Source organism: Ailuropoda melanoleuca, chromosome 8, assembly GCF_002007445.2.
Source record: "Ailuropoda melanoleuca isolate Jingjing chromosome 8, ASM200744v2, whole genome shotgun sequence".
NCBI classification, from domain to species: Eukaryota; Metazoa; Chordata; class Mammalia; order Carnivora; family Ursidae; genus Ailuropoda; species Ailuropoda melanoleuca.
Window position 1 is genome coordinate 78,456,901 of NC_048225.1, and position 14,479 is coordinate 78,471,379.

Below are 14,479 nucleotides of genomic sequence, written 5' to 3' on the forward strand. Positions count from 1 at the left end.
TTACAAAATGTCTGCTTTACAGTTTTTTCTTATGGAGGCTTTGGACAAATTTATAGCTATTTTCTTTCGCAGGAAAGAACTCCTGGGATAGCATCTTGCACAATGGTTAATTACCCTATACATATCAGTGGGATTTTTTTTAATGGAATGTTTTCATTAAGATATTACCCTAACATAAAATAAAGGTGCTTTTTTTCCCCCTAGCAATACTGAATTACCGATAGATGCATAACTATAATAGAACAATTATCTACAATTGGCTGATATAGGAAAGTGCCATCTGTAAGATGATGTACTGTGTTCATATCTCATTTATATTGTCAACCCTTGTATAGAGAGAACAATGTAGAATAACTGGAGTTAAGTTTAAAAATGTATATAAAGTTGTATACTTAGTAAGTTATCTGATGTAAATACATTATTATGCGCTAAGGAATCAAATAGTTTAGGACAAAAATAATATTTTAAAAGAAATATGTATGAGGGAGATAGATAATGGGAGGAAGAATGGAGAGAAGGGAAAGGAAAAACAATGTTACTGTTGAAATTTAAAGACTGGCTTAAGAGTAAAAGGCAATTCACAAGTTTTGTTAATAGTGAATAAAATAGTTAATAAAAGCAGCCAGTTACTAATGCTTCCATTCTGTGTTCCAAGTGCAGATAATGGAAAAATTCATTTTATTCTTTATAAAGTTTAATACCAGAACTTCTTGCTTAACATTAATTTTTTTATTTAGTCAGCCTCATGGGTCATTTTCCTATAACATTCCTTTAGACAGCTCTCCTTTATACATGGGAATAGGAAATAAAAAGTGTGGATAAAACATTTAATTTTCAAATGTGGAAATTTTCAAATAATGAAACTTACTTATTTTAGCTCGTAATTTTAACTTTTTTTCTAGCAGAGTCCTTTGACAGAGATGATTAGAAATAATATCCACCAATTAATCACTAGAGTTTTTCCTTCATTCCCTGTTTTTGTGCTCTTTGGAGTACAGATACTAGTAAGTAATAAAGTGTCAAACAACTAGGTGGCCATTAGCAAAAGCAAAAGGCGTTGTTATTTACATAAATTAAAATTACCCACAAATCAATATTTAACATACATTTGTATTCAGTTTTACAGTCTGATCATTTATGCAGATTTGCCAGCATATTTACATTGCTCTAGTGTCAGCTTGGTCATTTAGTATTATAAATCATAATCTCATATAATGTTGCATACTTCAAATTCTCCACAAATGCATGCTAAGTTGTCCCAAATGGACATTTTTATTTTTTAAAGATTCTATTTTCAAGTAATCTTGACACCCAGTGGAGGGCTGGAGCCTACAACCCCAACACCAGGAGTCATGCACTCCACCTGCTGAGCCAGCCAGGTGCCCCTTAAAGGGACTTTCTTTTTTTTAAGTTTGTTTGCTTGTGTGTTTGACAGAGAGAGAGAGAGCATACATGCATACAAGTTCGCAGGCAAGCCAGCATGGGGGGAGCAACAGAGAGGGAGAGGAGGGGAGAGAATCTCCAGCGGACTCCACACTGAGCATGGAGCCTAACGCGAGACTGAGTCTGACGATCCTGAGATCATGACCTGAGCAGAAACCAAGAGTGGGATGCTCAACGAACTGAGCCACCAATGGGACATTTTTAAATAAGGATGCATCGTAAACTATGTATGTCCTTAGGCCTAAAGGTGGTCCTTAGAATTCGTAACTGAAAGTAAACCCTTGGGCAACTATGTAGGCACTAATATTCTCTCTTAACTTCCTACTCTCTTGAATGAGTAACACTAAGGATGTTAGCTGTTTTTAGATAAAAAATAAAAATCATGATATTGGAGAAATATTCTTTACGATGCTACTTTACGATAGTTCTTAACCCTGAAATGACCACCTTTTGGGAAAATATTTTAGATTGAACATAAAAAAATAAATTCTCGGGTCACCTGGCTGGCTCGGTAGGTAGAGCATCTCAGGATTGTAAATTCAAGCCCCACATTAGGTGTAGAGATTACTTAAAAATAAAATCTTAAAAAAAATAAAAATAAATTCTTGTTGAAGTGAATGAAATTGCTACCACTCCTACTAAGACCACTGTTAAAAAAACATTAAGACCTTTTTATTACTTTTCTGTTAGCCCATTAAGCAATTTACTCTTGCTCTTAAAGCAAACAAAAACCCAAGTTTTTACAACAGAGAAGCTGCTTTTGACGGGTCATTCAAGGAATGCTGCTTCATTCACACAATATTTGGTATTGCAGCAGACTGTTGATATGTGCATTACACTTGTCAGTAGGTGGCCTCAGTTTTCTGTTTGCAAATGTCTTATATATAATACTGTTAGATGCAAAATGAATTTTTACTTCATGTTTTCAATATACAGTGATATAATGTTAAAAGCAAAATACTAAGAGGGGGATGCCTAGCTGCCTCAGTCAGTGGACCATGTGACCCTTGATCTCAGGGTCCTGAGATTGAGCCCCATGTTGGGCATAGAGCTTGCTTAAAAAAAAAACTTAAAAGCAAAATAGTAAGAGAAGAGAGATACAAAGTCCAGCTTTGAAAATTGTAAAGCTTCTATTTCAGAATCTTCAATTAGAGTTTACTTTCTTCTCTCTTGAATTTATCTTACGATGAACCTGTTGGGGGTTGGGGAGACACAAAGCTTTTGTAATCACATATTTCAGTTTTAATCATGGCTCTCGTTTACTAGCAATGTGACCTTAAATTACTTAAACGCATAGGGCGGAAGAGTTTCTGTAAAATGGGGATAATAAAACCAGCTTCATAGTATGGTTGTAAAAATTAGGGGAGTGTATTTAAAGCTCCACCCCAGCATGGTAGATGTTAAATAACTGCTCCTTCTCTCTTCCCTCCCCCTTCACTCCTCATCAAACTCAGATGATCTCTTTGAAATGAAATGGATTTAAGTTTCATTGGTCAGTTCTAAGCTTCCAGATAAGCTGTACTCTAAACCATTGCATAGGATATTTCTTTTGACTCTAAGATACCAAGGAACAATGGAAAATCTTGTTATAATACAATTGTAAAGAGGGATTATGTATTTCCACATGTTAGCCCATAGTAACAGTGTTTTGTTGATCAGGTTACAACAGATGAATATCGCTATACAACTAATGCTGTCTTTGTTCCCTGTTCTTGTCACAATTGCTTAATTTAATAAAAGGTAATTGATTAAACTCTGTCTGCATTGTCAGGAACTGGAGAGGATGCTGAAGTACAGGAGACTCCACACACACACACACACACACACACACACACACACACACACACACACACACACACACTATCAATCTTTCATGTCCTTGATCCTGTCTCAGTGATTTCTGACAGAAGGACACATGTAAATTACCAAATTGCTCCCAAATAAAGCAACATCTAAAAACATTTAATTGCTTAGGGAAAACTGGTGGAGGATTAGAGTTGTGTGACATCATCTGTTTCTTTCTCCTGGATTTTTATTAATTGGATAAGGAAATAGAAAATGGAGACATTGTGTTCTCGGATACTGAGCTTACCACCCTACCCCCCACCTCAGTTCTGAAAGTTACAATTCCATCTTCTCTTTGGTGTTTAGCAAATGATCTTGTCCCTGCAGACATCATTTTTATTAATATTGATAATAACAGCAACATTTACCAAATGCTTTCTAGAGCCAGGCAGCTTACTAAGGGATTTTATGTGCATTATCTTATTATCCCTCATAGTAACAGCATTGTTATTATTTTCTCATTGTATGGATGCCAAAAACCAAGGGTAAGACAGCTTATATAATTTGCTTGTTGTCACAGAGCTGGTATGTGGCAGAGTCAGATGTGACCCCAGGTTATTCTGAACTCTGAAGCCCATGTGTTAAGCATTATACTACAGGTCCTTCCTCTAATGGCAAAAATGGAGGCCAGAAAGGCAAAAACTTCATAGCTTTCAATGACTGCCCTTGGCCTATACGCCGTATTTTCCAAATTTGTTGACCTGATATTTGAAACCTACCACAGGCCAATTCAAATCTGTCTTTGAAACCTTATCTCCTCCTGTACCCCACCAGTATCAGATCAGCACTGTGACCAGGCTTATTTTCCCTGTAAAAGATTATTTCACTTTGCCTATCCAAATCCAATCCGTCTTTTCCATGAAGGCTTTCCTGTGTGCAGACTTCATACTATTACAATCCTAAAGTCACTTAGAATTGCATTACTTGACAAACATAGTGTATTGTATTCTGGGTGGAGGGGAGCAGATATCAGTGTTTGGAAAGCAGTATTGTCGGCCCATGGCTGATTCTCAGTTTATGTTTGCTTGCTTTCCTTATTGTCCTTTAGTGATGAAGGGCATGCTTTTTGGAGTCAGACACCCTGGTTTTTTAATCTTATCAGCACCATTCCTAATTGTGATAATTGAGTCAAATCACTAAACTTCACACTTTAGTGGAGAAGAAGGGATAATTATAGTTCCTAGTTCATTGACTTATTGTGAAGATTAAATGAGATTCTATGTCCAGGACATAGTAAATGCTTACTACATATTAGTTCCTATTATTATTAAAAAGACTTTTTAAGGATATATTAGTTATTATTTGTGTGTGTGTGTGTTTTAAGTAGGGCTCTACACTGGGTGGAGCTTGAACTCAGAACCCTGAGATCAAGACCTGAAATGAGATCAAGAGTTGGACACTTAACCAACTGAGCCACCCAGGCGCCCCATTAGTCATTATTATACCTAGATTATATGTTACTATATTAAAAATTTTATAAGCCCCCCCCACTCCCATGCACAATTCAAGCATTTAGCAGCTGTTGAGTTTTTTAAATTGAGATATAGTTCACATAGCAGCAAATCATCAAGTTGGTTTTTTGTTGTTGTTTTCGTTTTTAAATTCTTGTTAACAGTGTTAATATTAGTTTCAGGTGTATGATACAGTGATTCAGCACTTCCATCCATCACCTGGTGCTCATCACAAGTGCCTCCTTAATCCCCATCACCTATTCAACCCACCGCCCCCACCCACCTCCCCTTGGTGACCATCAAGTCCCCCATGCCAGCTGTCTGTATGTGACCTACTGCAGGCACCTGAGGGCCCATTGGAAAGGGACTTAAACAGGCAGGAGTCACCAGCCCTGCAGGAAGAACTTGAAACAAATGAACATGTAAATAGAACTAGTTCATACTTTTTTGCTGTTCCCTAAAACTAAAACTACCTTCTGATCTTGGTAAAAACAAAAAAAGAAGAAAAAAATCTGACATATCATCCTTGTGGAATGGTTTGATTTGGTGGTTAGTAAAACTTTATTGAAATTTAAAACGTTTTTTAAATTTTAAAAAATTTGAATTTTAAAAATTAAGGTAAAGTTATTTGTAATTACAAATGAGTTGTGTATTCTGCTCAAAATGAGACAAGATGAAGCATTGTGCATATTTTTAGATGTGTCTGAAACCGTCCTGAGCAAATACCAGTGAATGCTTACAACACTGGAAGGACTTATTTTTGGTTAGGTAAAGTTTAAGTGAACGTGTCATGTTAAAAAACAAAATTTGACTGAGTAAATTTTAAAGATCTTACTGGCTTTATCCCGTGATTTATAACCTGAGCAGCATCCAATCTAGCAGACAGGAAGGAGCTCTGAGGAGTTGTACCAAAGACTTTCGTGGGCAGAAGGGAGCAGGAACAAAGAAGTTAACAGTAGGCAAAAAACCAGGTTCATTATTTCAGAGGGGTCTGTCAGGCACATTACCCAGCTAGTGCTGATCACGCGATTTCTGAGTGACTGGTTTAAGATTCTGTTTCTGGGAGGGCCCAAACTGGCATGAAGTCTCTGTTCGGTAACATGGGGCTTCACAAAAGTGACTCCATTTTGGGCCTGTCGTCTTGTGTTTAACAGTTGGCTGTGGATTTTAGAGTTACAAATGAGGTAAAAAGCTGATTGTTAGAGAGTTGCAGACTCACAGTCTGGACTCTCCCTCACCCACATTCTTTGTAGTGAGATACGAATGAGGAAGTAAGATACCCAGTATAGCTGTTAGGCAAGTATTTTAGGCCCCACTGGTTTTTTTTTTTTCTTTAACTATGGGCATTTTTTTTTCCCCTTAAGAATCTATGCTTTCTGGAGTTTTGAATTTGCCTAGCAATTGCTAGGAAAGATAGGAAAGATAATGAGCTGAATGGCTGGAATTTGACACAAGAGTAATGGTTTTCTTTATTTACCTTTGCATGATTTAAAGAAAACTAAGATTTTGCTTATTTATCTTTTACTTTTTGTTCTTTTCCCTTTGTAAAAACTCAGTATGTGTCACTGGACTGTTCTGAAGTCCAAAATACTCTGAAAAGCTTTCTTCTGTTGATACTTCTGTGATTTCTCATTCTCCTTTTATCTTTTGTTCCCCCGCTCAGGGCACCTGGGTTTTATAATGTGCGCTCCTAAGTGTGAAACCTACTTGGCCTATTGGTTTTCTGTGATTAAGAAAGAACTTGTAGAATTTTGTCTTTCTTATGTTGTTTATATCAATACCATGAATATTTTGTGAAGATCTCCTGAAACTGAGTCACGTCCACTCGTGAATGTTGATGCTGATTCAGGAATGAATAGACACCAGGGAGGCAGGGAAAGTATCTAGAGGGCTCCACCTGTGCATGTGGGGGGCACAGAAGACCCTCTACCCTTGAGACCACATTGCTGCTCTGGTGCTTTCTCCTCCTTTCCATCTTTGACTTCATGGTGGTTGTGAGAAGTTCAACAAGCAGAACCTGAGGGCAGGGGGAAAGGGTCCTTGCGGCCACTCTGGTGGCTCCTTTTAAAGACTTGCCATCTGTTTTTAACATATTTGCTCTTCTGATTTGAATACTGCTCCCATCATAAAGCTACTTTGCTTTGCTGCATTTGGGGAGAACACCGAAATTTAAAAATGTTCACATCTTATTCGGGTTTTTCTTGATTTTTTGTTTTGGCCGTACCTACATTTGACACATGAGAACAGATGTTCTCTGAAGGCCAGGAATGGTTTATTAGACTCAAAGTCAGTGTGACCCAGGTATGTTGTTGTTAAAAAGTAATAATCCTAGAACAGTACTTGTTGGAACAAAATCAGCTACCAGAGTAAAATCTTTCTCCGTAAAATGTTAAAATGGCACTTAAAAATCATTAAAGATCTTTTATTCATTAAAATTTTATTTTAATGAGATCTGGACAGGCTTTTACACATTATTTTGTAGCCAGGTTGGCCTCTCAACTGAAAAGGCTGTAAAGAGTAACTAATAAAAGATATCACTCCTGTCTGTCATCGAATCCTCTTCATAGGCAAAAGAGTTGACATTAGAACATCCAAAGTCGGGTACAAAGTAAACTGCCTTTGTTGGGACACATTATAGCAACCCCGACTTTCTTAACATCTGGGATTAATGTTACCCTTTATTTTTTATTCTGATAGAGATTAAAAAGGTATTTCCACCTTCAAATCCTCCAGTAAGCCTGTTTAGTGGAGGGAAATTGGATACTTAAGCTTTGGACTCTTTTTCAGAGCGCACGGGAAAACCTCAGATCTAGTCCATCCCTCTCAATTTACATGACCATGAGGAAATTGAAACCCTGGGAGGTTGAACGACTTGCCCTGGGACAGACAGCTAGCTAGTTCCTGCTTGAACTGGCGACCATCTATTGGTTACCACTGACGCCTTGTTTTCTGCTGCCGGTTGGATATACAATCCTCTCCCGGTAAATTTCAGCAGCAAATGCTGCTACACCCCCTTGATCTCAGGTAATCCCCGCCCCCACCCCCGCCTTTCTTCAGTGTTGCTGCGTGGTGGAAAGTAGAGGACTGCAGAAACTCAGGTGGAAACAATCTTAGGAGGTCCGTGGGATCAACGCACAGGGGAAAAGGCAAAAGAGTAAGAAAGATGTCTTGCAAGAGAGTAGAGGACTGTTTGTAAACATGACTGTAACAGGGCTCCTGAAGTTTGTGGAGGCTATTGTAGCTGCTGTTTCTGAGACTGGAGAAAAGGTCTTAAGAAGAGAAAAGGCCCGTTCAAAGACCGGTTTTTAAATAGACCATTGGTTTTCAAAAAGTACGCTTTCTGTTGGGAGCACAAGTATATATTTAATTGTAAGAGAAAAGAAACATTGGAATTTTTCCTGCCCAGACTCTGAAAGTCAAAGTATGGAGGACCCTTGTAAGGGTGACAAAAATAAAAGGTGCAAGTCTAACTTAGGGTACCCTTGCTTTAGAAAATGCATGTGTTGTGGCTTTGATAGAGGACCTCTTAGATTTAGAAATGAAATGTTATTAATTCTAGTGGCTGTGGCTAATTAGAACAATCTTTTGTAGGTAATAAATCAGAAGCTTTAAAAAATACCTAATTGTTTACCTGAGAACCTATGTGGAATTCGAAAAGGACTGCATTATTTAAAGTCGTTAGCTTCTGTTTATGTAATTTTAAAAGTTATCTTCACAGCCTTTGATTATGTTTCTAAAATTGTTTTGTACTCTTAACAGCCCTGATCCCTAAATGTTTTATGAGTTTAATACACGGCACCTAAACTATTTGATACTGTTTTTCTGGTCCTTTTTTTTTTTTTTTTCCCCCTCGGGTTATGAGTGTTCTTAACCCAGAAGATTACTCATTGTTACACTGAATTGCTCTCCCGGGGTGCATAGGCAACTGCTCGAATGTGGTTTATAATTCTTGTTTGCCTCTGGGCTGTTGCCAGCAGGGAGTAAGGCATTATGGGAGGTAGTTTCTTTTACCTTCCACAACAGGTGTCTTTGTCCGTGCACCTTATTCAGGTATCAGGGTAGAAGCACTGAGTCACTGCAGCAAAGAAAAACATGAAAGCGAGAGGAATTGCTTTCCCATCTAGAAAATGGTGCTGCAAGGGAAACCTGAAACCTTCTGGTACTCGTGAATGCGTGAAGAGGTTCTCAGTATCTTTTACAGTACTTCTGAAAAGATAAAAAGGAATTTAAAAGGTATGAACTGCCTGGACGCTTTATGAAACCTTGTCTCTTGATTACCGTTTAATTTTTTACCTCGTTCGTCAGCGTTAGGATAAATATGCTGGGAAACTTTTTAACAAAAATAAAGCTTAAGGGACAAAGCTGTATTGGAGCAAAAAATGAAGTAAAAATGCTTTACTGGCCCCTACAAGGGTGAAGCTCTTTTAATCTTGAAGGTTTGTTGAAAGTATTGCATTTTCTGTTAAAATAAGCCTATTAGACCTGCTTCTGTTTCCTAGCAATAAGGTGTTTTTCTCCTTCCGTGTGTGCGTGTGCGTGTATGTGTGTAATCTAGAATGCTATAGCAATTGCAAAACTCTCCTAATCATATTTAAATGGAACAAGGTGCTATTTAAGTAATCATGTTAATCTAGGTGAAGATACTTAAGGAAAATAAGGAAAAATAGACACAATGAATCTCATTCTAAGTTTTGTCCTTTGAAAAGCAAACAAGTAAACAACATAACAATGCTATTGGTAATTAGGGCTAAAATTCCAACCAGTATCTGTATTTGATTATACACAAACATTGCCAAATTGATTTCTAATTCTAACAAATAGTATTTCTCATGGTACTGCAATGTCATAATCTATAAAAAGCAGAGAAGATAATAGCTTAATTAGAAATTTTGGAAAAACAACTTTTGGAGGAGTTTCATTTCTTCTCCTCCCTTTTTATTTGCTTAATACTTTTCCCATGGAATTAGCATACGTTATATTTCCTGGTAATTTAGGCAACCTTGTAATGATAATTATGGGCAGCTTTCAAATTTTTCATTAGGGCATATTGAGATTCATTCGTGGTCTCCAACTGTAAGACACTGCTGATGTCTAAGACACCAGCAGTTCGTGACTATCTGCTAATATGGATAATTAAAAGAAACCTCTAAGCTTAATAAAAAGAACTTTTATCTTTGGGGGAAAAAACCGTAAGTTTAGAAATGAGACCTTTGTATTGCTTTCTGAATAACAACAGAAAACAAAGTTCCCAAAATCAAGAATTTTATTTAAAATATTTGTGTGTTTTTTGGTGGGAGAAGGGGAAGTAATAATTAATTGATATTGCAGTCCCTGTTTCATTTTTATATTTTGGTCCTTTCTTTTTTTTAACAGAAATAATCAGAGGTGAAAAAGAATCTCTTTTTTTCATACTTCAGGAGATAATTTTTAACTGCACCAAGAATTCTAGAAATTCTGAAAAACTAAAGGTTGCCATCTATTTATTTTCTATGAATGTGCAAAAATAAGCCATAAGAAAATCCACTTCTCCTCCAAGAAGAAGAATCTTGATATAAATAATACTGAAGTAAGAAGATAAACTTTAAAAGTTTCTAATTACCGAGAACATAATATACATCAGTTTGGGGGCCTTTGTTTTGTTTTGTTTGTTTTTGCTATAGGATATTTCCAGTTAGAAAACTTTCCTTTATTTCTCTGTTTGAAGCTGAAAGAAGATTTCCCCAAACCGAACTTTCCAGCTGCTGGGTTAAGAATGCAGAAGGTGTTTATAGTGTATACTTCCTCCACAGATAAGAGACCTCCCCTAGTTTTCTGCTGGGGGTGAATTGCCAGACAAGCCTGTGATAGCAGCTGCTTTTTTTCTTTTTTCTTTTTCTCTTTTTCCTTCTGGATTGTTGATACTCCGCCCCCTCAAACTCAGGTGGGTGTGGGCATTGGCACTGAGCTGCAGTAGGATTTTTCCTTGGATGGTCTGGTCTGGCGCTGGGGTAGCAGCTGGTGCTGTGGAAAGGCCAGCTGGCAAGATGATGGAAGAAATCTCCATTATGGTGGCCTATGACGCCCATGTTTTCAGCCAGCTGCACGATGAAGACTTCCTCTCTAGTCTGGTGGCCATCAGCAAGCCCAGGTCTATGGTAGGTGCTGCCTCGCACACTACTCCGGGGCTGTTTTCTTTTTTCCTCACAGGATAGCTGTATTCCTATAGCAACTGAGAAAAACTTCCTGGGAATTAAAATGGAGATCTTGCTTTTGGCTTTGTGTTCAGGCGACAAAAAGGTCTACAGGTTTTTAATGGTGTATTTACCTCACTAAACACTAGTATATGTTTAGTAGTGCATTTTAAAGTGCTTTAGGAGTAAAACTTAGGTTAATACTTTCATGTGTAGTGAGGGTCAGAGTTTTATAGTGGCAAATACCACTTTGTCCCTTGTGTTTGCCTTGTGTGTCTGTATATGATTATTAGGTGAAGGTTACCTACATTTAAGCACATAGGATTCGTATGAAGTGTAACATTTTTACCAGTGGGCTATCACATCAACATGGAGTACTGAACTGTCTAAAAGTTGGATAACTTTCAAAATGCTTACGTTATTACTAAGAACGATTATGAAATTAACTTCTAGTACAATTATCATTTGGATTTAATATTTGTAATTTTTTAAACCATTCTCCAAGGGTCTTGGTGTGCATGTCCTCGCATAATAGAAAAATGAAGTTCTTGCAAATGTCTGTTTCTTCTCTGTAGATGTCATCCTTATAATGGCTATCGAGTTTAAGATAGCAGTGGGCCATACTTTTTAAACTAACTTTCCCAACCATTGCCATAGTAATCTCTTACTCATTATATTTGATAGTACTCATCACAAGCAATAGAATGAAAGACTATATCGTAACCATTACCTTGCTAATATGAAACCCTATTCTCTACATTAACGCATAGGAACCTTAAAAACATACTATGGCAAGTTCTTCAAACAGTAAATTGCAATGAACAATATAAAGGGGATCCATAAATTGATCTTAAAAGACCATTGTTTAGATGCTGATTTGAACAAACTATAAAAAAAAATCTATAATTGACCACTAATTTGATATTTAATGATACTAAGAGGGTTATTCATTTTTATGCAATAATGATATTATAATCATGTTTAAAATGATGTTTTAGAGATACATATTAAGATAATTATGGATGAAATGTCTGCAAAGATTCAAAAACGTACGGTTCAGTAGCGGGGTTGGTGATGTGGATGAAGCTAGATGACTGTGTGTTGGTAATTGTGTTGAAACTGGGAGATGAGTGTATCGATTCATTATACTCTACTTCTGTAGGTGTGTTTGTTTGTTTGTTTGTTTGTTTGTTTAGGTGGGCTCCATTCCCAACATGTGTCTTGAACTCATGACCCTGAGATCAAGAGTTGAATGCTCTATTGACTAAGCCAGCCAGGTGCCCCATAGATGTTTTATAGATGGAGTTTGAAAGACTCAGCTGAACCAAAAAAAAAGCAAAAGCCAAATAAATACAATATAATATACTTCTGTAAGTGTTCGTTAATACAGAGACATCTAGCCTTTTGCATTCTTGTCCTATTTAATGTATACAACTTACATTTTTTTGTGTGTTTATAATTATATACATTATGTGGATATTATTGCCAGTCCTTAGTTGACCACAATATTTTACCAACTCAAGAGAGATAGTTCATCAGTAGTTGTGGATAATCTTTTAAACTTCATTTTAGCCATGAGTTTCACAATATTCCACCATGAAAACTTACCCAAAGAATTCAGAACTTTATTTCATTTCTTTTTGATGGTCCCATCAGGATCCTCTTAAGGGACCTGAGCTGAGTCTTCAAACGCTTGTAGGAATTTTCCATGCCAAAGGAGAGAAGAAACAAAATCTTATAAAGTGGCACAGTGTAGAGGACATGGGAGACTGAGGAGGTAGGCGGTGACCTGACCGGGTCCTAGGGAGCATCTCACGCTCAGCAGGTGTGGGACATTGTGTGGCGTGCCTGTGTGGTCACATGCACATGTACAGGAAGCGCAGAGAGGAAATGAATCAACGAACTAATATGAACTCGCTTATCAGCAAACACTTCCATTTGTAGATTATATGAATATTCAGTGTGTTGATGTGTGTTGTGCCTTGATACAACTTCAGCTCCCCCAAAGCACGCTTCTGCTCCTAACCCTGGAGCATGTTTGCTATGAAACTTGGTCACTGATATGGAAAGTCTCAGAGGTATGATAAAGACAGAAAATATTGGTCTGTATACTAAATGTTTAAATAATATAGATGTTGGGGTGTTGAATTTGATTATACAACTTTCTGTAGATGGTTTTCTTTATCAAATGTGAAATTTTTGTAGAATTGACTGGTACAGTCTTTTGAAGGTGATTCTTGGTTTTGGTTCATGTGAAAGAGCTATACTAAAATTGTGCTAAGATGAAATATTTATCATTTACTTTTTATTCCATATTAGATTTTTTTTGCTTTGTCTGCAATGAACCTTTAAAGTGTGTGAGAAATACTCAGATTTTCTACAGTATAAAATAAATTACTTCTCAGTCTGATTTATTACTGCACTGTGAAACAAATTACATTCTTGCTAGCATATAAAATCCTTTGGATTTAGGTCGATTATTACAAAGGGTATTTAGAAGGTTTCTTAGTACCGGATTAATTAAATACCTTCCTGTAATTGGACTTTGTTTCATAATGGAAGGTATCTTGATTCCTCAAATGGTAAAAGTCCCATTAAGAACAGTGGTTTTGGTGTGGACACTGAATGTTTTCTTGTTTGTAAGTAGCCCTGTGGCTTTCTGACATTTTTGGTGGAAACTCATGGTAAAAAAAATACAAGCCATTATGCACACAAGACTAAAAGAAAATTTAACTAGGGGCGCCTGGGTGGCTTAGATGGTTAAGTATCTGCCTTTGGCTCAGGTTGTGGTCTCCTGGTCTTGGGATCGAGCCCATGTGGGGCTCCCAGCTCAGCGGGGAGTCTGCTTCTCCGTCTCCCTCAGCCTCTCCCCTGCTCATGCTCTCTCTCTCTGTCTCAAATGAACAAATAAAATCTTAAAAAAAAAATTTAACTAAACAATACTTTTGTTGCTACTTGTGGTGTATTCAGGTTTTTTGTTTTGTTTACAGGCTAGTTATGTTCCACTAAGTTGATTCAGAAATGTCTCAAGCTACACTTTAAAAAATATGGCTATATCCTATTGATCCTTTGAATAGTAATGCAAGAAAATCACAAATCCCTTTATACCGGTGCCTTTAGACAATCATGGCAAAAAAAAAAAAAAAAAGTCAAGCATAACTCCCTCTCTCTCTCAGTCATTCTCTCTCTCTCTCTCTACTCCTCCCCCCCCCCACCCTCCACTCAAGACATTGCCTGGGCTCCTGGATGGCTCACTAAGTAGAGCAGTAGAGCATTTGACTCTTGATCTCAAGGTCCTGAGTTCAAATCCCATGTTGGGTGTAGAGATTACTTAAAAGAAATTACCTAGCCCAGTATTGTACTTACTAAGATAAACTAAAGTTGAGAGTCACCACTTGTAAAACTTAAGAACTTTTTAATTACAGCATAAATAGGTTGGTGTGTAAGGTGAAAATCTAGTATAGTCAAAATGGCTTCAGAAACATTTAGAATGGTGCCTCATTGAATGCAGTTTTCCAGCTTTCCTTTAACAGATTACTTTTTTCTTGGTGGTTCACTGGCTGAAATTAA

At 37.1% G+C, this 14,479-nt stretch overlaps 1 protein-coding gene across 10 annotated transcripts in view; it reads left to right on the forward strand.

Moving 5' to 3' along the window:
* Nucleotides 1–14,479, forward strand: part of RABGAP1L (RAB GTPase activating protein 1 like) — a 741,419-nt gene that overhangs the window by 630,993 nt on the left and 95,947 nt on the right. Inside the window, exons 1-2 of one of the 10 annotated variants that reach the window (XM_034667703.1) lie at nt 8,604–8,972; nt 10,113–10,873. The exons of 7 other annotated variants lie outside the window; for them this stretch is intronic. In XM_034667703.1, coding sequence (XP_034523594.1) covers nt 10,706–10,873 — 168 coding nt within the window. In that variant the 5' untranslated portion in view covers nt 8,604–8,972; nt 10,113–10,705. Of the gene's footprint in view, nt 1–8,603; nt 8,973–10,112; nt 10,874–12,843; nt 12,988–14,479 lie in introns of those variants that run through there. 2 more of the 10 variants (XM_011235845.3, XM_034667699.1) reach the window with 2 other exon arrangements.